Source organism: Sceloporus occidentalis, unplaced genomic scaffold (genome assembly GCF_023333645.1).
Source record: "Sceloporus occidentalis isolate IW3139 unplaced genomic scaffold, rSceOcc1.0.p SCAF_2, whole genome shotgun sequence".
Taxonomy (NCBI): domain Eukaryota; kingdom Metazoa; phylum Chordata; class Lepidosauria; order Squamata; family Phrynosomatidae; genus Sceloporus; species Sceloporus occidentalis.
In genome coordinates this window covers 271,530,257-271,550,705 of record NW_028316982.1, presented here as the reverse complement: position 1 = coordinate 271,550,705, position 20,449 = coordinate 271,530,257, and the positions used below count along the sequence as shown (strand labels likewise).

General features: G+C 42.8%; 1 protein-coding gene and 1 long non-coding RNA gene across 6 annotated transcripts in view; one reads left to right on the top strand and one right to left on the bottom strand.

The window, feature by feature from the left end:
- Positions 1-386: 386 nt before the first annotated feature.
- Positions 387-4,560, top strand: LOC149320188 (uncharacterized). Its single transcript, XR_016280288.1, has 3 exons — positions 387-1,043; positions 1,158-1,294; positions 3,361-4,560. It is a non-coding gene; the product is annotated as an uncharacterized LOC149320188 (long non-coding RNA).
- A 5,619-nt stretch (positions 4,561-10,179) lies between these two features.
- LOC149320187 (glucose 1,6-bisphosphate synthase-like) overlaps positions 10,180-20,449 on the bottom strand; it is a 58,621-nt gene continuing 48,351 nt past the window's right edge. For 4 of the 5 annotated variants that reach the window (XM_089513093.1, XM_089513091.1, XM_089513090.1 and 1 more), the window contains exons 8-15: positions 18,605-18,794; positions 18,346-18,443; positions 17,364-17,544; positions 15,252-15,345; positions 13,378-13,507; positions 12,954-13,143; positions 12,165-12,298; positions 10,180-11,384 (exon numbers count right to left, since the gene is read on the bottom strand). In XM_089513093.1, coding sequence (XP_089369219.1) covers positions 11,282-11,384; positions 12,165-12,298; positions 12,954-13,143; positions 13,378-13,507; positions 15,252-15,345; positions 17,364-17,544; positions 18,346-18,443; positions 18,605-18,794 — 1,120 coding nt within the window. In that variant the 3' untranslated portion in view covers positions 10,180-11,281. The remainder of the gene's footprint in view (positions 11,385-12,164; positions 12,299-12,953; positions 13,144-13,377; positions 13,508-15,251; positions 15,346-17,363; positions 17,545-18,345; positions 18,444-18,604; positions 18,795-20,449) is intronic. The other variant, XM_089513094.1, reaches the window with a different exon arrangement.

Genomic DNA, 20,449 nt, shown 5'->3' with positions numbered 1-20,449 from the left:
TACTAGACGAAGAGTGTAGAGCAAATAAAATACAGTTGTCCTTCGGTTTGCACAGCCTCCGTTTGTGCAACCATCGCTTACGCATGAGGAACAAACAGAGGGGATTGAAATGGGGGGTATGCCCCCATTCAAGCCTATGGGGCTTGAGTATGTGCGAAATTCCATTTTCGCAGGGTGTATGTGTCTGGAACGGATCCTCCGTGAAAACAAAGGGCTGACTGTACATTGTATTTTCATTATTTATTACATTGTGGTGGAATTAAGGTAGAACTATACAGTAATATTGAACATAAGACAGAAAACGTAAATTCAGAAATAGGTAGACTGGGTTGAAAGGAAGATGTATTTTCAGGGGAAAGAGAGAAAGGAGGGAGGTGCCAGTTTGTCAGTCATTGGTTATGTGACGGTACAAATGTAAGAATGAAAAATTGCTGTTGGAGCTCTTGTGTGATGAATTTTAAAATAAATCATAGAATTGGAAGAGACCCCAAAAAGGGCCATCCAGTCCAACCCCCTTCTGCCATGCAGGAACTCACACTCAAAGCATACCCACCAGATGGCCATCCAGCCTCTGTTCAAAGGAGGAGACTCCACCAAAATCTCCAAGGAAGGAGTGTGTTCCACTGTTGAACAGCCCTTACTCTCAGGAAGTTCCTCCTGAGATGTAGGTAGAATCTCTTTCTCTGTAGTTTGAATCCATTGTTCCATGTCCTATTCTCTGGAGCAGCAGAAATCGAGCTTGCTCCACCCTCAATATGACATCCCTTCAGATATTTAAACAGGGATAACATGTCACCTTTCTCTTGCCAGGGTAAATATACCACTGAATCACAGAGTTGGAAGAGACCACAAAGGCCATCCAGTCCAACCCATTCTGCCATGCAGGAACTCTCACTCAAAGCGTCCCCATCCAGCCTCCCTTTAAAAACCTCCATTACACTCCGAGGGAGCAATGTGTTCCACTGTCAAACAGCTCTTACTGTCAGGAAGTTCCTCCTAATGTTGAGCTGGAATCTCTTTTCCTGGAGCTTGCATCCATTGCGGTGTGTTTTAGTCTCTGGAGCAGCAGAAAGCAAGCTTGCTCCATCTTCAACATGACATCCTTTCAAATGTTTAAACAGGGCTATCATATCACCTTTTAACCTTCTCCTCCCCAGACTTAACATATCCAGCTCCTAAGTCTCTCCTCGTGGGGCATGGTTTCGATTTTGGTTGCCCGCCTATGGAGACGCTCCAGCTTCTCAACATCCTTCTTGAACTGTGGTGCCCAAAGCTGGACACAGCATCAATCCAGGTGAGGTCCCCTGACAGAGAAGGGATAATGGAAGTCCGGAAAATAGTTGAAGTTTAGAAAGTGGCACACATGGGATTTTAACAATGGGATTTCAAAAAATGACATTCGGCTCACACTGGGCTGACCAAGATGAATCTAAAAATAACATCAGCTTCAGAATTACTGAAGGTGGCTGAGGTTACATCTTAAGAGTTACTTTCAATGGCTGCAAGAACACCTGTCATGTTCACCAGTAGCCCACGAGAGCCCCACAATCAATCAAAGTCTTATTTCTGTTAACTGCCACATTAGAAGCGCATGTCTAATTGAGGCACATCTGCTTAATGGGCACTGAAAATTTGGCTAGTGTAGAAGGCCTTTACGGGGAAAACAGCTGAGCTGATGGACTTACTTACACCATTTTACTAAAAGGCTTTTTGTGTCCTTTGCACATTAGAAGGGGGGAAATCAACTCTCCCCCATCTCTGTATCGTGTACCTGTTTACCATCTTCCTTACACACACAGGATTTTAAAATGAAATGTAAAAGTTAATACAATTAATAATGTTCATCATAGAGAATCAGAGAATCCTAGAGTTGGGTAATAGCAATAGCAAGTACATTTCTATACCGCTTATCAGTGCACTTAAGCACTTCCTAAGTGGTTTACAATGTGTGTATGTCAATTGCCCCCAACAATCTGGGTACTCATTTTAGTGACCTACAAAAGGATGCCAGGCTGAGTGGACCCTGGAGCCCTGCCTGGGATTGAACTCACAACTGTACAAAGATATATAACTGAACAGTAACATGGATAGTTTTGAAGCCTACTTAAACATGGTGAACTGATTTGTGTGTGTGTGGTATTTCCACGTGATTTCTGCCTCTGGTGCAACACAATCTGTTAAAGAATGCCCAGGAATAGATGTGCTTTGTTAAATGAGGTATACCTAGAATCACAGAGTTGGAAGAGACCCAAGGGCCATCCAGTCCAACCCCATTCTGCCATGCAGGAACTCATAATCAAAGTAAATCTGACAGCCACTCAGCCTCTGTTTAAAAGTCTTTGAGTCACAGACTCAAAGGAGGACTCCAAAGAAGGAGTGCCCACCGCTCTCTGAGGAGCGTGCTCCACTGTTGACAAATGCATCCATTGTTCCAGGTCCTGTTCTCTGGAGCATCAGAAAACAAGCTTGCTCCCTCCTCCATCCCTTCAAATATTTAAACAGGGTTATCATATTACCTCTTAACCGTCTCTTTACCAGACTAAATATACCTGCTGCTGGATTCTGGAAACTGCACAATCAGCAGCACAGTGTGGCAAAAGGATTCCAGCCCCTCGCACACTTACTTTCATTTAGTTCCACACTTGCATCCTGCTTTCTTTCATCATGAAAGGTAAAATGGTGTTAAGGCCTACGTTTTGTCAGCACATTGTTGTTCTCATCACTGTACCAGGAGTTGGCCTGCTACATGGATAGCCCTCCATGCCATTTTTACAGACTTAACACCTTAACAACAAACTGACAAAATGCAGGCCTGTGACTCAAATACTGTCATGTGTTTCTTTCTCCTGAATGATTTTTAACATCTTTGCCTGATGAAGAAGCAGGTAATGCTTTGAAAGCTTACAGCATGCGTTTTGTGCATTTTGGCTCATTTTGACTGATTCGTTACATTTAGGACCAATAAAGACAGCACTGTTTTGTAGATTTTGGATATTACTTAGGGTTCCCGGGGCTAGGCTTGTCTCCACTACCAGGAAGACATTTTCCATCGCCGCCCCGGCCCTTTGGAACATGCTGCCCATAGAGCTCCGCTCGGCCACCTCCCTGGCCCAATTTAAAAGGGATTTGAAGACCTTCCTTTTTGGTAATGCATTCCCCGATTAGGATGTCCTATGGACCTCCTTCCTCTTCACTGGCAAGGGGACTGGCTAACTCGGGGCTTTTCTGTTTTTATTGTAATGATATTGATGTTTTTAATATATTGTTTTTAAAGTGCTGTAAACCGCCCTGATCTGTGGAAGGGCGGTATATAAATAAAAAATTTATTTCTTATTTATTATTTATTATTCTATTTTGCAGCATGGACAATACGGCTACTCTTGGATATGTTTTCTGTATAAAGCAAGTTTCTTGAAGAGCCTAAGGAAAGCTGTTGGCCAGGCCAAAATCCTTTTGTAATCCAGCCTCCTTTGTTCACAGTCGTCAACCAGATGCCTGCAAAGCAGAAGAGCAGAAATCCACTCCAATTCTTGTTCCCAAAAAAAGGGTCAAGATCACTGGCAGGATATAGCTATGCAGAGAGAATGTTGCCCAAGAATTCTCTCCTCCGCATTAAATTTTAGTAACATGTAGCATGATGTAGCAGTTTGAATGTTGGACAAGAACTCTGGGAGACTAGGGTTCAAATCCCCACTCAGCCATGGAAACCCATTGCTGGCTTTGGACAAGCCACGCTCTTTCAGCCTCAGAGGAAGACAATGGCAACCCCCCTCTGAACAAATTCCCCAAGAAAACCCCATGACCATAGGGTCACCATAAGTCAGAAATGACTTGAAGACACTCAATATAATGTGAAATTTTTCTTCTGACCTCAAAGCTCTAGCATTGCAGAGTGAGACATTGCAAATAACTCACGGCTAAAACTCTTCTCCTTGTTGTGTTTTGCGTTCCCTTGGTCATTTTGCCTGCTGCTTTTCTTTGGATGCCTCAACTGCATTTCTAAACATTCAAATGAAATTTGAAATTACTTCAAAGTTAAGTTAGACATTTGGGGAATGAAAGGGGGGATGAATTTTATTAGGGGGCAATGTCATCATTTCCCCCTTCCAGAGTTACACACTTGTGTGGCTAGGAATCCTACCCTCTGATGTGCAAAACCACAAAATGCTACAGGGTGCAATACAAATATGTACTGTAATCCACATGCACCATTTTAATCCCCAAATCAGCCCCAGGATCAATTCTGCCCTACAAATATGCCCGCCCAGGCATTCCCAATTTGGTCTTGTTGTGAGGTCAGACAGAAAGTCTGTATCTGATCCGACTGCTCAGGACCAGCTGAGCCACTTCATCTTATAGAATCCCCCAATTTGAACCTCTGCTTCTGGAACTGGTACAGCATTACTGTCTGCAATCCCTAAAACCACTATCTGCTGCCACCTTTTATATTGTTAGTTCTTGGATGTGTGTATGAGTGTGCATTTTTGTGTGAAAGTTGATTTCCCTTTTGCTGTTATAAATCAAACAACATTTGGACCTTGCATTCTGGGGTTGTTTTTCGGAAGCGGTATACACAGGCTTGATCCCTGCTTTTAGTTGCCCAAAGCCCTCTCAGTAGCTTTACCTGATGTATTAAACTTCCCCTATTAAATAGTTGTTGTGGGTGCCCTCTGATGCCCTGGGATTTTGAATAACATGCTATTGCCATGGAGTTGTATCTCCACCCAGCCCTGCCATGCTCCCTGTTTTCTGGATTTATGGGGCTCAAACTGGAACCAGTAAGGATGAAGTCTTCCCCAGTCTCTCTTCCCAATGCAATGGTATCTCCACCAAGGAGTTTTGTCTTGATTTAGGACAGTAACTCTTGAAATGACCTGTTAGTTTCCTTTTTAAAAAAACAACCAGCACACCTTTACGAACAGGATGTTTTATTAACTTAACACTTTGTTCAACTAAATCCACATCATAATCTGGACACACACACACACAAATACTTCCAACAGAATAAAGAATAAAAGTGCAAATGTTCAGTCCACATGTATCAACACACCCACGGTCTCTTAGGCAGAAAAGCACATTTGAAAGTCAAAAAAAGAGGTTACCATCCTTAAGATTTGGTTGAAGAAAAGCCCCAGACAGTTGCAACCGCTTGGGAGTTTCCTCACCCTGAAAAGAAAACCAAATAAGATACAGCATGCCGAAGACTGGGTAGCCCAGCTGTTACAGGCACACCTGCTTTTCAAGCTAGACAACACAAGAGTGCCTTTATGTTCACCTTAGTTGCCAGAATAACCAATGGAGTCAAGGATCGAACAGAAAGAAGACTGTATGCATTTGTGAACTTGTAAAATCAGGAATGGGTAACTCTAGTGGGTCTGGAGGACAGTTCTCCTTTTTGGATCCCAACAGGGGTCAGTGAATTTCAGAACCATTCTCTCCCTTTAAATCATATGAGGAAAGGGCTTGCTTTAATTTTGGGTTTTATGCCTTGGCCAAATTTTAGTACATTTTTAAAGCCTATAAAACATTTTTAACCTTTTTTTTTTTGCTAGTTTGCCTCTGAACGTAAGTACGTTTGGTGGAATGGGTGGGAATGGTGGCTACCAAAACAGCCCTAAGACAACTGTAGCCAGCACATCGCTCATCCCTGCTGCAATTACATGTTCGAGAAAAAAATTCTCAAAGATCCTGGACATTTCAGTTGGTTGAGCACCTTATCAGAATGTCTCATTACAAACAACTTTTAGACAAACTTACAAAGTCTGTGTGAAGAAGGGGATGAGCAGTCCCATCACAGATGGTGACGTCAAGAGTTACTGAAAACACAAGCTGAGAATGGTATTCCCACCCTTTGTGAATTTCCCCTATGATCTAATAACTGGAGATAGCAATTCTGCAGCAGATTCTCCCCATCTGCCCAATGGTGAAGGACATGGTGGTGGGTGGGATGAGCGGAAGAGTAGATGGGGCCAGGTTGGGAGAAGGACCCCACTTGGACCTCTGGACCAAGCTTTCCCCCTCTTGCTCTAAAGTCTACCCAACGCTTCAGTACTATTTGCACAGACTGAACACTTTGGATTCCAAACAGTGGTTCACTTTGTCTGAAACAGGACACAAAACCACAACCCAGGGATGCCTGTGAAAGCATTCTACAAGATCAATGGCTCTGGTTCTTCCTCCTGCAAGATCTGAGTAACACATGGAGTGATTCTGACCCAAATGGGCAAAAAGACCTACAGGGCACTCACTACGTTCTTTATGCCTCATGTTTCAGAAGTTGTACCCAGAAAGAAGATCACAAGATGCAAAGAGCTTCTTCTCCACCTGGCCAGGGTGACCCCCAACTGCAAACATACCCCCTTCAAAAGCAGGAAGGTCTGATTCCTTTGCACTGTGTAAATCAACCCTTTTTGGCCCAGCTAACTGGTGGGCAAACACACACACCACCCACAATGGCTCCATGGCCTGAGCCGTGGTTTGGCCAGGAGGCTTCAATTCCCTGGGCTTGGGTGGATTTCAGTTGTAGAAGAAGCAGAACTTGCTAAAGCCAAGAGCTACCTCAAAGAGAAGCTCACATACCTTCCCCCCCCCCCGCCCCCAAAAAAATCTAGCCCAAGAAGTGACTACAGCTAGAACGAATTTGGGCAGATGTGATGTGCCAGTTGCAAGGAGACCTTTCAGCTCACTCTTCTGGCATGGTGTTACTTGAAAACAGAATGAATCATGAGTCTCATGTAGACATGGAGTTCCTCTACTGTTCCTCTACAGTAGAAGGAGTTTTCTGCTGCCTCCACTGACAATGAAAGAAACTGGCTTGTCCACCACTGGACCAAAGCCATCAAGTGTGCCTTCACAAACTCTGGCCCTTTGGATGTTTGGTATTTCAGTTCCGAGAATTTCTAGCCACTGGCTGGGACTTTGAGGGAACTGAAGTCCAAAATATCTAGAGGACCAAAGCATTATACTAAATGACCTACTCCTTCAAAACGCACAGCAGACTTTAGCTTCCCAGAATTGTTATTATAAAGAAAATAAGGATTTTCCCACTTCCAAAAGAGACTTGTTGCTACTCATCACAATGGCAGAGTTAAGACTAGAGGGGAACCATTAAGACTGATTCTTGGCTAGAAAAGTGGCCATTCATCCAGCTAAGTGTAAGTAATACAAGAGGCCGAGGTGTATATTATAAATATCCCCCAATCTGCCAGCTTCATGTATGTATATATGCTGGGGTTTTAAAAACCCTTTCTCTTAAGATGCACACAGTCAAATAGATACTATGCTACATAAGTTCACAAGACAAAAAGGATTCCCTTAACAGTGCAAAAAAGATAAATGTTTAAGCCAGCAAGTGCAAGATTTTTAAAAAAACAAAAACCAAGCCAACAACTCACCCAATGAACCACTCCACACCAGCATCTTAGGAAAGAAGAGGTATCATCATTATGTACAAGTCGCTGTGCATTTCTGACTTGGCTTTGAACAATGTTGTCCTTCATTCCACCTGTTAAGCATTCTTTACTATCAGACAAGAAGTCCCAAACGGAGAGAAGTCTGGGAGCATTACAACCCAAAGCCCACACTCCGCTTATGAGGTAAGAGAAGGAAGATTTTTCACAGTCTGAGAAATGGAAGAGATAGGGTGAGGGGAAGGATTTGGTGGGGAGAATGAAGACACCTTCTCCAAATGGAGTTGGATGGATGTTCAAGCATTTTCAACAGTGGAAAACACAACAATAGCAGCAATCATTACAGCCATCTTATTTAAACTATTAAGCCAGGGTGGGCAACTGTGGGAGGCAATGGGACTGCATTAGCCTCCCAACCTCCAGCAAAATAAAGATTTTCCCCCTCCCGCAATACCCACTGCAGATGTGGGGAAGGCACCGTTGCCATGTTTTGGCGACTTTAGACCCAGGAGATAAGTTTTTTAACTGCATTTCCTATTTTAACACTTCCTATATCTTTAATATTTAAAAAAGGAGTCTTCTGCCCCTACATTGGCTAGGGTGCCTGCGTGTGTGCGTGCGAGCAAAAACATAGTGAAAATGCTCCCTGGGAGGAGCATGAGGGAATTCAGGGCCAAAATAAGTGACCCCAGGAGAGCACATACAACCCACAGGCCACAATTTGCACACCCCTGTTATCAAGTGTGAACAGAGCTTGGAAAGGTTCCTTTCTTTTGAACTCCAAAAGCTGGCTAGGGAATTCTGGGAGCTGCAGTTCAAAAAAAGGAACCTATCTGACTTGAGTTTCTATTGCTAATCTATCTCTTATCAAAAGAGAGCTTCCTCACCAACGTTGCTTTTTTTGTTTTTCCATCATATTTGTTTGTTCCAACCACAGAGCAGAAAAACATCCTTCTTTTTTCCAAAACTAGGAAGTAATTTGAGAAAACATGTTAAGGCCTTAAATTCTGCCCTCTCTGTGCTTCAGTCGCAAAGTAGGAATGAGTTGGGGACCAGACCTTGAAGGGAAGGCAGAACTGCAAAGAGGCATACGGATTTGCCTCGGACTTCTTTGGATGCCTGAACAACACAAAAATGGAGACAGCCATCACAACATGGCTGCCTCTTTAGTTACGCATTCCTATACTGCAGCGCTTTCAAATATACAGTAAATGGGGAAAAGGAAAACAAAAAGTTAAGGGTTGTTTTTTAAAGTATAGGTATACAATAAATCTCACTCAAATATATGCACAATCTGGAAGGCATTTAGCTTCAAATAGGAAAAAACCAATATATATATATATAGCGCATGTAAATCCAGGACAAAATCCATCAGGAATAACCCTTGCATGCATCCTACTAAAGTTTCGAGAGCAAGTTCCTAGTGAAAAGGTGCTCCAGAAGTCTTGTGCAGGAGAAGCAATTCCCTGCCCTCCACAAACATTCAGAAAGAAGTACTTTATTATTAATACCACAGAGCCAGGGCTCCACCTGGCATTAATTCACCCCTATTTCACCACCATATCCCCAGCTAGGTGTGCAAGAAACTGCCTACATTTGCACACCGACTAGAATCACAGGTGCAGCCTGGTTTCATGTGAAAGAGAAGCATGCTGGTGCAGGCAACTTGTTTGCACCATCCTGCAGCTCCAGCCCAATGGACAAAGCCTGCCAGAAATGCAAAGTGCCTCAGGGATGTCCAGGAGCCCAGGCTCAAGTTTTTTAGATCCCACACAACATGCTGGACTTGTAAGTCACAAGGTTTCTCATTGGCTTGTTTGGAAACAAAGCAAGAGCCAAAGGGCTGTCATCAGAGGAAACTTTCCATGTCTGGTTTGTCCTCCTTTTTGGGGGCATTGGGAAGAGTAGCATCCGAGCATGGCACTTGTTCACAGCAATCCAGACAAGGTTGCCACATGCCTGCCACTGACTTTCTTGCCCCTGTGAACTAGCTGGGTCATCGGTATGTTAGTCACCAACACTATCTTGTTATAGCCAACCCAAAAAAGGGGTATAAGGGAACAACAGGAGGATGAAGTCAAAACAACCAGTGGCAAAGGTAAACTGGGATGCATTCACTCTCTACCTGCTCTGAAGGATCTTGGCCAGAAAGAAATCTTTGGAGTTGAAAGAGCACTTTGGAAGTGAAGAAGTGGTCTGGAGCTGGAGGATTCTCTTTTTGTAAAGACTGCCTTAGTCAATTGAAACGAAGAGATCTGTGCTCTGTTCTGAGGTGGAAAAGCTGTTGCCTGGGCTATTCTTGCCTCATACTTCAGACTCCATTCCTGAACTGCATTTAACTCTTTTCTCCCCTTTCCATCCTGGCAGCTTCAGCTGTTGAGTGTTAAGTCACTCAAATGTGGCTGGCCCTCAACTGTGACACTTTCTGTTAACTCAAAAGATTCCCCCAGGAATGTTGGGCTTCAACTCCCAGAAGCCTCAGTCATCTTGGCCAGTGGTCTGGGATTCTGGAAACCAAAGTCCAAAACACTTGGAAGGCCAGCATTTGGGAATCACTGTATTAACTGATAAAGAAAGCATCATCAACACACAGTTCGTAAGAATTGCAGTCCGAAGATTCTCCGCTTCTGGAAGCTCTTAGCCCAGCCATGACCTTTCAAAGACTCTCACTCTGTTCTGGGATCTCTATTTAGAGCTGCTCAAGGCATGTAAAACTTTGCAAACCACACACTTATTAATGTCTGGTGCTGGATAAAGCTAAGAGACCATCTTGTTGGAATAGACTTTTAAAGAATGTACTGATTCAGTTCCACTTTTTTTTTAAAAAAAAAAACAATTTAACAGTACATATTATTCTTTTTGTGACTCCAGAATTTTGACTACTGTTAGAGAAAGAGATCTGGAACCATCTGCAAACAGATGTGGGAGGTTCTTTCTCCAGATTCAATCCAGAACAATGGAACTAACTGTTCATAATTGTCTAAGAGCTGGTATTTCACTGAGGCAAGTGAAAGCAAAATTGGCACAACCACATTCAGCCACATTCAGTTCGTGGCATCCCTTTAAATCTGAATTTGTTTCCTTGTTGCCAAGAAGCCTAACCGGCAGGCAATCCTGAGAGCCAAAACTAAGGTGAGATAGGGCACCATCCTGGTTTTGGCCCTGAGATGAGTCAAACCTCAATTTACACATCTTGCCACTCCTTTTTTGACTGCTGAGTAAACTTCAGTATAAGTATACAGACAGATAAGAATTCAATGCACAAAAAGCACCTTTCAGAAGAGAAAGAGATTTAAATAGCTGGAACTTTTTTTCAAGACTACAAAACAACTTGGACTAAACTAGAAAATCCTAACTACCGAATTCTATTAAACAGACTCAACAATACAGTAAAGATACCAACACTCAAAACAGCTACAAGGAAGCAGAACCTTTTGTCAGGCCAATACAATAATCCTTAACCAACCTGAAATGGTTTTTCAGCTGCCAAGGGCTGAATATAGAGACCCGACGTTAGGCAAATGCAAGATGAAGCCCACAGAGAAGTCACTGGATTTGTTCTTGGTTTGAGGCCATTGATCAATTCTTGGCAAAGTTTCCAAAATTTGCCATAATATTTTTGTGTTCTGTATGCAAATCTGGAGGAACCCCCAACAACTTGCCCCAAAGCTGTCTCACTACTTTGGACAGAAGGTTGACAAAACAATACTGCTTCCACATTATGAATGCTGGCTAGGGAACACATACACGCACGCACGCACACGCACACATATATATTAAATTAATGCAAACAGGAGTTATTGTCTTGGTTCATTTGATCCACGTGACACAGTGCATGGAGTGACCTCTGTTTCAGCCAATGGGGGAGAGGGCTACAGCGACCGCCAGATCAGTCCATTTTTACTGGGCTCCAGAAAATTCTCAATCAGAGCATCAATGAGTTTCTGCAAGTCCTCTTCCAGGAAGACTGTGTCGCTAAAGAAGAGAGAAGAGAAGTCAAAGGTTAGGAAGACAAATGCAACACCGAAACTGGGACAGCGAGGAGTGCTTTAGCATGCTTGAAAGCTAGTCTATCATCTGCGCCTGTTCCTAGAAATGCCTGATCTGCTCACGGTGACATATGACTTAGTTATATTCCATCTGGATTACTGCAATGTGCTCCCCATGGCTTCAAAACTTGAGTTTGTAGAAAGACTGGCAGTCAGAGTGTTAACGGACTGGACAAAGGAAACACACATCTCCCTTGCTTCAGTCTGGCTGCCAGTCTGTTTCTGGGCACAATTCAAAATGATGTTTTATAATCTAAAAAGCTCTATATGGCTTAGGTCCAGGCGGTCTGACAGACACGTCTCCCTGTATGAGCCTGCCCAGACCCCAAGATCCTCTGGAGAGGCCCTTCTCTCAGTCCCACCACCTTCACAGGTATGGTTGGTAGGCACACAAAACAGGGCCTTCTCAGTGGTTGCCCCCAGACTCTTGAACTCCCTTCTTAGGCTGGCTAGAAATACGACTCCCCTGTTAAAGTAGATCCACTGGCTGCCAGTTTTCAGAACAAATCAAAGTTCTGTTGATGACTAGGATACAAGTTCAATCCCCACACACACCAGGAGCTACGTGAGATCTGGGCCACATTGAAATTTACCTACACTTCCTGCTCTCCAGGTACCTGGCTCCCACATACAGTCTACTGGCCTTGGTGCAGGAATCACACCTGATTTTCCCAGGTGATCACACAAAAAGAAAAGTATTCCTCACCTCTGTTCAGGCGGCGCACACATCTCTGCATAATATTTGATCTTTGGTTCAGTTCCACTTGTTCGAAGGGTAGCGACACAGCCATTCTGAAAGGTGAAGGTGATCATTTGGCTGTTTTTACTCACAGGCAGCACCTGCCACAACAAAAACAGAGGCACACAATGGGACTTACAGATATTTGAACTATCTTCTCCCCTTTCTATGCAGCTTTTGTATGCCCTTCCTTCTAGGAGAAGTTTTCTGTTCTCTTTCACATTCAGTAATCCATAGGTTCATGGTCAATCTATGTCTTCTCTAGTCCAGAGGGCCGTCCCATAATTTTAGAGCTCCTCCAGAGAACTGGAGGACTGTGTGCATCATCATGGCTACCACTTTGGGTGACCAGAAATTGTGGAACATCAGTTCTAATTGCCTTTGGGGCTGTTTTGGCACCCCAAAATAGCATTTTATAACCCTACAAAGGTAATAGTCCACTTGCTCAAGTTTCAAGCAAGGAAATATGGGACATACAAGTAATTGTGAAGACAAGCTAAGAGCTGAGTTACACATTCCAATCAAAGATATCAGCTTCAGCCAGAATGATAGAAAATGATGCATTGCACTCTTCTGAAGAGCAAAATTTCCAACAAAACCTGTGTGGTTTATGAACCACCAGAAGTCTGAACCGCAAGAAGTCTCTGTTATACAGAGATGTGGATGTCCTGGTTATTGTGGGTTGGGCTGCCAGAGATTATAAGCAACCTGCCTCTCTTTTTCTGCCCCATTTTCCTAGGAAGCACCATAACTCACCGACTTCTTATTCAGTTGGCTGCTGTCATACCCAGTGGTGACATCCCGGACATCCAATATACTGTAAGTGCTACAAGACGCTGGGTAGGAATTAGGAGAATCATAGTTCCGAAGCCTTTCAAATATCCTTTTGATAGTGGGAGGATCATAACACAGGAAATAGGAAGTTCTTGAAATGTGATGGCCATATCTGCACACACACAAAAAAAAGCCATGATACCTTTAGTGGCAGAAAACCAGATAAATTGTAAACTTAAATTTGGTCACTAGAAAATCTACAAAAAGCTAAGCAAAGACCACCATGAGATAGAAGAGGATGGGGAAACTGAATGCCTGGCTTCAAAGATTTTTTTTTAAATACTGTACTATCTTTCTCTGTCTGCAATTCATGCATCCAGTCCCATAGGTGAAGCCCAGGGCTTACATTTTATATATGTCCATTAGTTGGTGTGCCAGCGTTTGGCTCTTGGTATCAAGATAGGCAGCCATTTCAGCTATCACCACAGCTGCACTTACACCATCTTTGTCCAACACAGAATTGCCACACATGAAGCCTGCAAGTGAAAAAACAATCCATTCTCAGAACTACATTTTACTGTTGTGCATTTTATTCCTAGGTCACCTTAAACCCATTTTTTATTACTCCTCTATACTATATCCCAACACAAAGTCTAGGAAGAGACGCTTGTGTGATAGGAGCCATGAGAAATTGCAGTATTGGAAAGAGCAGTTGAATCCCAGGGCCACCAACCAGTTTTGTGGGTCAGGCAGGGGATGGGCTACTCTCTAGCCCAGCAAGAGTGAATCTGTTTCTCTATTCCTTCCCTGCTCAGACCAGCTTTAAGGAAGCGCTTACACAGCCCCTATTCCCCACCGAGAGATTAAGCTTGCAGTATTTACAAATCATCATAGTGACCCACTGAAGTAGCACCCAAATCTCACATGGTTGCTCCTTACTAGCTTGTTATGGAGAGAGGGAAACCCTTGTGATGGGGGGGACCACTTATGGCTTGCAGAAACTGAAGGCAAAGGTCAGAGGTCAACTATAAGACCAAAGCAAAGTAGAGTCAGGCTGAATGAAAGGTTTCAACCAAGGAAAAATTTTGGAAGCTGTAAAGTTGCTAGGCTCTTGGGAACTTTAAGGAAAAGCTGGTTAAGCATTTGTGGGGCATTCCAATCCTCATACTTTTAACCAAATAGCACTTTCCATTGATAAGAATAACAATCGGAAACACACACGCCATTTTCACCTGGTGCTTTGCTTTGTAATTTTCCATTAGGGCTTAATGCTTGGTGGTTAATGACTGGCTAACATCTATCAAATATAACCCTATGTTTGCCTGTGATGGCCTGTGCCTTCAAGATGTGTGTGTGTGTGTGTAGGAGCACCTTCACATCGTCAGTTGACTTATGGTGACTCCATGAATTTCATAGGATTTTCTGAGACAAGGAACACTCAAGAGGTGCTTTTGCCAGTCCCTTCCTCTGAAATGTAGCCTACAGCTCCTAGGATTTGTTGGTGGCCTCCCATCCAAATACTAACCAGGCCTGACTTTGCTTAGCTTGCATGATCAGATGTGATCTGGTGACTTGAGGGTATGTAGGCTGTCATATGATTGCCTTCTGTTGTTATTTGCTGTTGCTGTGAAGACTTTCAAAATGGTTCAGTGCAGTTTGCTCCAGTGGCAGACTGTTCAGTTTGCCCTTCACATGTTTAGATAAAGTGCTGTCTTCAACCTACAACAGACTCCATTGGGAATCCCCCACCAAAAGAGACAACTGTTCCTAGGCTGCAGCTCCAGGGAATGATAATGTTGAAAAGATTTAAGACAAGGCCCTTTAGGGTTCAAGTTGCAATGTATCTAGATAAGAACAAATGAAGAATTGCTAAGTGCACCAGAAAGTAATTTGAACTATGTATGGTAGCAGCAAAAGTGAGTTTCTCGATGCAACATCCTTTATCTGACGTTAGCTGTATGAGTGAAAGACACCGTGACATCCCACAAGCAAGTATACAGGCTCCCCTTTCAATGCCATGGAAGACCGCACAAGAGAGTTCCTCACTGGATTCAGCCCTTGGACTCTATGGACTATCAGCCTCTTGGAACAAAGGGACTTTAGGTACTAAAATATGCAAAATTTATTTTCATATGGTGAAGGAGGAGAACAAAATTTAGAGCTGCCTCTTCCAAATTATATTCTAGACCTTTAAAAAAACCCAGAAGAAATTCAAGAGGGTTTTGTGTTGTCACAACACCATCCAAGGCAGGCATCTCACTCCAGTCCCTACACACTTACCAATAGACTCTTCAAAGGCAAAGAGGACTTCTTTGCCACTGTCCAAGAGATCTTTAACTCTGCCACCAATCCATTTGAAGCCAGGGAGTGTATCCTGAAAGAAGATAGGAAAGGACATCCTCTTAGCACAGGTTGCTTTCAAGATACAGATGACCTGCCAGCAGATACCAAGGCGTTTGCGCCTTCTAAGTGCAAGCACTCACTTACTGAGTGTGCAGGCTTAACTATTGTTGTTGTGTGTGTCTTCAAGTCATTTCTGACTTATGGCAACCTTAAAGTGAACTTATCCCATTGTTTTCTCAGCTAGAATCATTAAGACAATTTATTTTAGCATGAGCTTCCATGGATATCAATCCACTTCCTCAGATGAAATGATGGAGTTAGTGCATCTGGGCAAATGGACTGAACTCCACAAAGGCTCATGTTAAAACAAATCAGTCTTAAAAGTGCTATTTGATTCCTAACTCCCTTCCCTTAATTTTAATCTTATACTGAAAGAAGCTAACAACGCTGTGAAAAATATCCCTGAATGTGCACTAGGGGGCATTAAAGCCACAAGGATGAACAGATGCTAGCCATTTGTCAAGCAGCGTGTTCCCTTTTTAGTTCTCACCTTTAGCTACACTGTTCAGTATAACCCCAAATAAGAAGCACAAATTTGAACCCAACAACTGCAATGAAATTTGGCAGCAAGAGTCAAAGGCTCAGTACCTCTTTTGTCCAAACCCAAACTTGGATATCTGCATATGGTCTGGACCAGGGTTCCCTGGAACCTTAGAGTTTGTAACAGATCATGATTAGAAAAAATGAACTTTTTAAAATAGCTTATAGATATAATAATTTCTATGCTGCAGTTCCCTGAGACCTGAAAATTATTTCAGAGGTTCCTCCGGGAGTTAAAGGTTGAGAAAAGCTGGTCTGAAGTAACTAAATAATAATAATAATAATTTGTTTTATTTATATACCGCTATTCCAAAGATCATAGCGGTGAACAGCAAGTAAGCCAATTTGCCCCCAACAGTCTGGGTACTCATTTTAGCTCCCTCCTCGGAAGGATGCAAGCCTGAGTTGAGCTTGGGCCCTTTTGCTGGTCTTGAACTCGCAACCTTGTGGTTTCGAGTGAATGGCTGCAGTACAGGCATTGAACCACTGTGCCACCAGGGCTCCCCTATTCCATTTCCCTACAGTAGAAAGTAAAATGTGTTAATCAAAGAGATGGACTCCATCATGCTTCATGTTTCTCTTTTAAAAAACGATTCCAAGTTGTGCCCAACACCCCCAAACTCTTCTCCTCTCTTCCATTCCTCCCTTTATTCCACCTTCAAGGGGTTAGCTCTGTCTGAAGATACTTCCAGTTCCACAACAGGGGCATCATTTCATTTCATGAAAGACCACACATTGACGGCTGGAAGTTATACTGAAGCCTAGACTACTCCAGCTTGCCCAGGGTTCCAGCTGTTTTGGGGGCATATTTAACGCTGGCTCCCCTGCCCTCCGGAAGACTGCTCCAGCCTGAGAAGAATGTTATTATTAATGTTATTATCAGTTAATGCTTGAAGGAATAAGGGACCAATTACTGCTATTATTGTTGTTATTTGCTATGCATTCTTCTTGCTATTTATTATTATTGTAAATTGTTAAGTTATTTTTATTCTATTGTTATTGCTATGTTTTTTTCTTACTGTTGTAACCCTCCCAGATTTTTCATGATAGGGCGGGCCATAAGTTGTTTGTTTGTTTGTTTGTTTGTTTATTATTTTAAATAAGAAAAGATCAAATCAGTTTTAAAAATATGCACTTAAGAACAAAGACAGAGTACATCTGTACTCAGTGATCAAGCCAGATTGCTAGCAGTACAGTGATGGAAAAGACAGTAATGCTTGGTAAAGTGGAAAGAAAAGAGAAAGACCATATTCCAGATGGACTGAGTTCACCAAGGAAACCATGGCTGACTGAGTAGGACAGCTGAGGACTGGGGCTCCTGGAGGTCTCTTGTCCATAGGATTGTCATAAGTCGAAGCTGACTTGTTAGCAAATAACAGCAATAAAATGATAGTGTGTAAAAAGCCAGCAGAGATTATAAGAGAAGAGAGGATGCTACACATTCCTTACTTCAAAGTGAAATCCTTCTTTGCGGGCAATGGTCTTCAGGATCTTTGAGGAGACAGTAGTTGCCAACATGTAAACATTCTTGACATCAGCATCTTTAGAGCAGTTCTCTTTCCAACAGGTAAACATCCACCAACCAAACAAAGCTGCCAGTTCATTGCCAGTAAAGACTTTCCAGCGGCCACTGCAGAAATAGAAAAGCAGTATCAAATATCTGAAGAAATTCCCATGAAAATCCAAAACAGAAAAGGAATTCAATCTATGTATTCGGTGACTATGAAACCATTTCCATTTGTCCAGTAGCCTGTTCTGTATGATGGATTTAAAAAAAACAAACCTCACAATCTTAACAATTCAAACATTAAGAACAATTATGCCTTGCCTTTCTAGTGGGGATGGAAAGAATATTCATAAATACTCAAATCTCAAAAAAGGGGCTTCCGGACTGTTGGGAATCCTGGACAGATAAGAATCTTGGGACTTTCTGCAAAGATGTTATTTTTTCTGAAGAAAGTAAGCTTCTTGATAGAAAACATTATTTTTTCCCCCAAAGAAAACATTTTTACACAGAAAATGCACAGAAAAAACGTGTGGATTTTATTTTATTTTACTGCAGAATAAATTCTGAAATGTGAAGAGCCCTTCAAAAACCAGTTTTTTGAGGACAGAAAAATAGCTCTTGCCCATAAGACTGAAACTTGTGAAGATTTACTTCCCTAGCATGTATTCACACTGCAGAAATAAAGCAGTTTGAGACCACTTTAACTGCCATGACTTTTTCCTACAGAATCCTGCCATCTGTAGTTTGGCGAGGAACCAAAGCTCTCTGACAGACCAGGCTGAATAACTCAGCAAACTACAAATCCCACAATGGCACAGGGTGCAGCCACAACAATTAAAGTGGTGTCAAGCTGCTTCATTTCTGCAGTGTGACAAGTCTCATTTCCCCTTCACCAAGAGGCTTCAAAAAGGGTCTTTCACTTACTTCTCCTGGAGTTCTGCCACAGCAAGCCTATCTGCGTCGGGATCGGTCGCCACCACCACCCTGGCACCTTCTTTCTCCGCAAGCCGCAAAGACAATTCCTGGAAGAAGCCATGGATTCCTTTTAATCACTGCAAAGCAGCCAGCTGAATTTCTCCTGCCCACTTAATGACTTGCTCTAATTCTGTTTCCAAAGCTAAGGCTAAATATGCTCTCTGCACATGTGGACAGAGCCACAGTTTAAGCGTTACAACATACGTACCAGCACAGATTCCCCTTCCTCAGGGTTTGGACACTTGACTGTGGAAAAGTCTGGATCTGGGTCTTTTTGTTCAGGGACTGGAATGGGAGGCTGGAAGCCAAAGGCCTGGAAAGCCAACTGCACATAGTCATGCCCGACCCCGTGAAAAGAAGTGTGAACAAATTTCAAGCTGGTCTTTGTGTTCAGCTCCCTGTAAAGAAAACCACAGGATGTACTAAGAGGAGACCAGCTTTCTCTCAAAGGAGGTGACACATAACACAAGGGTGTGGTAAGACAAGACATGTAGCACAAGCAGCTCACAGGTGGCCAGGTGAGCCTGGATTCCTCCTCCCAGCTTTAAACTGAATAATGAAATGCTGGCCTAGAGGCAAGGGTTGCGTGGACTGCCTACTCTTACTTTTCTTTTAAATACATACTTGAGATCTAAGCTTCCTTGAGTCCTTGTACTGGGAAGAAGGCGGCATATTATTATTATTATTATTATTATTATTATTATTATTATTATTACTGAATGTTCATTTGAGGAACTTTTTTAAGTGTAAAAGGTTTTACACCTTACTATTCCAAGGATCTGGAGTGTAGGGCTCAGAGGGCTCACAGAGAGTGGGCAGCTTCTGCTTTAAACTGGCCAGTATCTGATCCTACAGACAGTCGGGGTAGGGGACCTCCAGTTTTCTAAATCCAGCCCTTGGAACTAGTGAAGCATCCCTTACTCCAGGTGTCTGGCCAGGAAAACAGGTCAGGGATTCTGCTTGTGTACCAGCTATCCTGTTGCTCATCTATTTCCCTGTCCAGACCCTGGTTGAGGGGCTGACTGCTGTGCTAATGGACAACATTTGGACACTTGGCTTAGGCAATTTCAATATTTCAAGTTACAGATGCTTTAGCAGGGCCTCCTCAGCAATCCATGGCTGCCATGCCATCTCTCAATATATCTTCAACTTGACATACTCTGCAAGAAACTATTGACCAGGTGCAGGAATTCTGGCAACTTCCAGTTATTTTGAAATACAACTCCCATGATCCTTAACCATTGGGTTTGTTGATCAGAGCTTCCTGGAGTTGTAGTCCCAAACACCTTAAGGGCTACATATATAATCAATAATAATATATTTTTATTTCTTTCCCACCTTTTGTCAAAGCTTGAGGCAGGATACCAGCATGTTAAAATACAAAGCGTACTACAAACACATAAACCCAGAGTTAAGATACAATACTATAAAATCTTTAAATTACACTCATATACAAATTCATATACAAATTAAAAGTCATATTTAAAATTGACTGGATAGGCCCGCCAGAAGAGATATGTCTTTACTGTTGCTTTAAATACAGTCAATATTTTCCGCTGTCATCTCTCTTCTGGCAGGTCATTCTAGTTTGGGAGCAGCAGACGAAAAAAGTCCTCTGGAAAATCACTGCCAGTCTAGTCCTTTCTCAGACCTGATTGTACATGGCAGACTGTATGGTACAAAGGGGATCCTGTAGGTAACCTGGACCCAAACCATGTGGAGCTTTAAAGGTAATAACCAACACTTTGTATCTTACCCAGAAACTAATTAGCAGCCAGTGAAATGTTTTTAAGACCAGTGTAATGTGATGTCCCAGTAATCAGTCTGGCTGCCATATTCTGAACCAGTCGGAGTTTCCAGACTTGGCACAAAGGTAGCTCAATGTACAGCACACTGAAAATGTGCTTTGGCCAGGCCTCACCTGGAATACTGTGTCCAGTTCTGGGCACCACAATGCACAAAGGACATTGACAAATTGGAGTGTGTCCCGAGGAGGGCAACCAAAATGGTGAAGGATCTGGAAACCATGTCCCTAAGAGGAAAAACTTAGGGA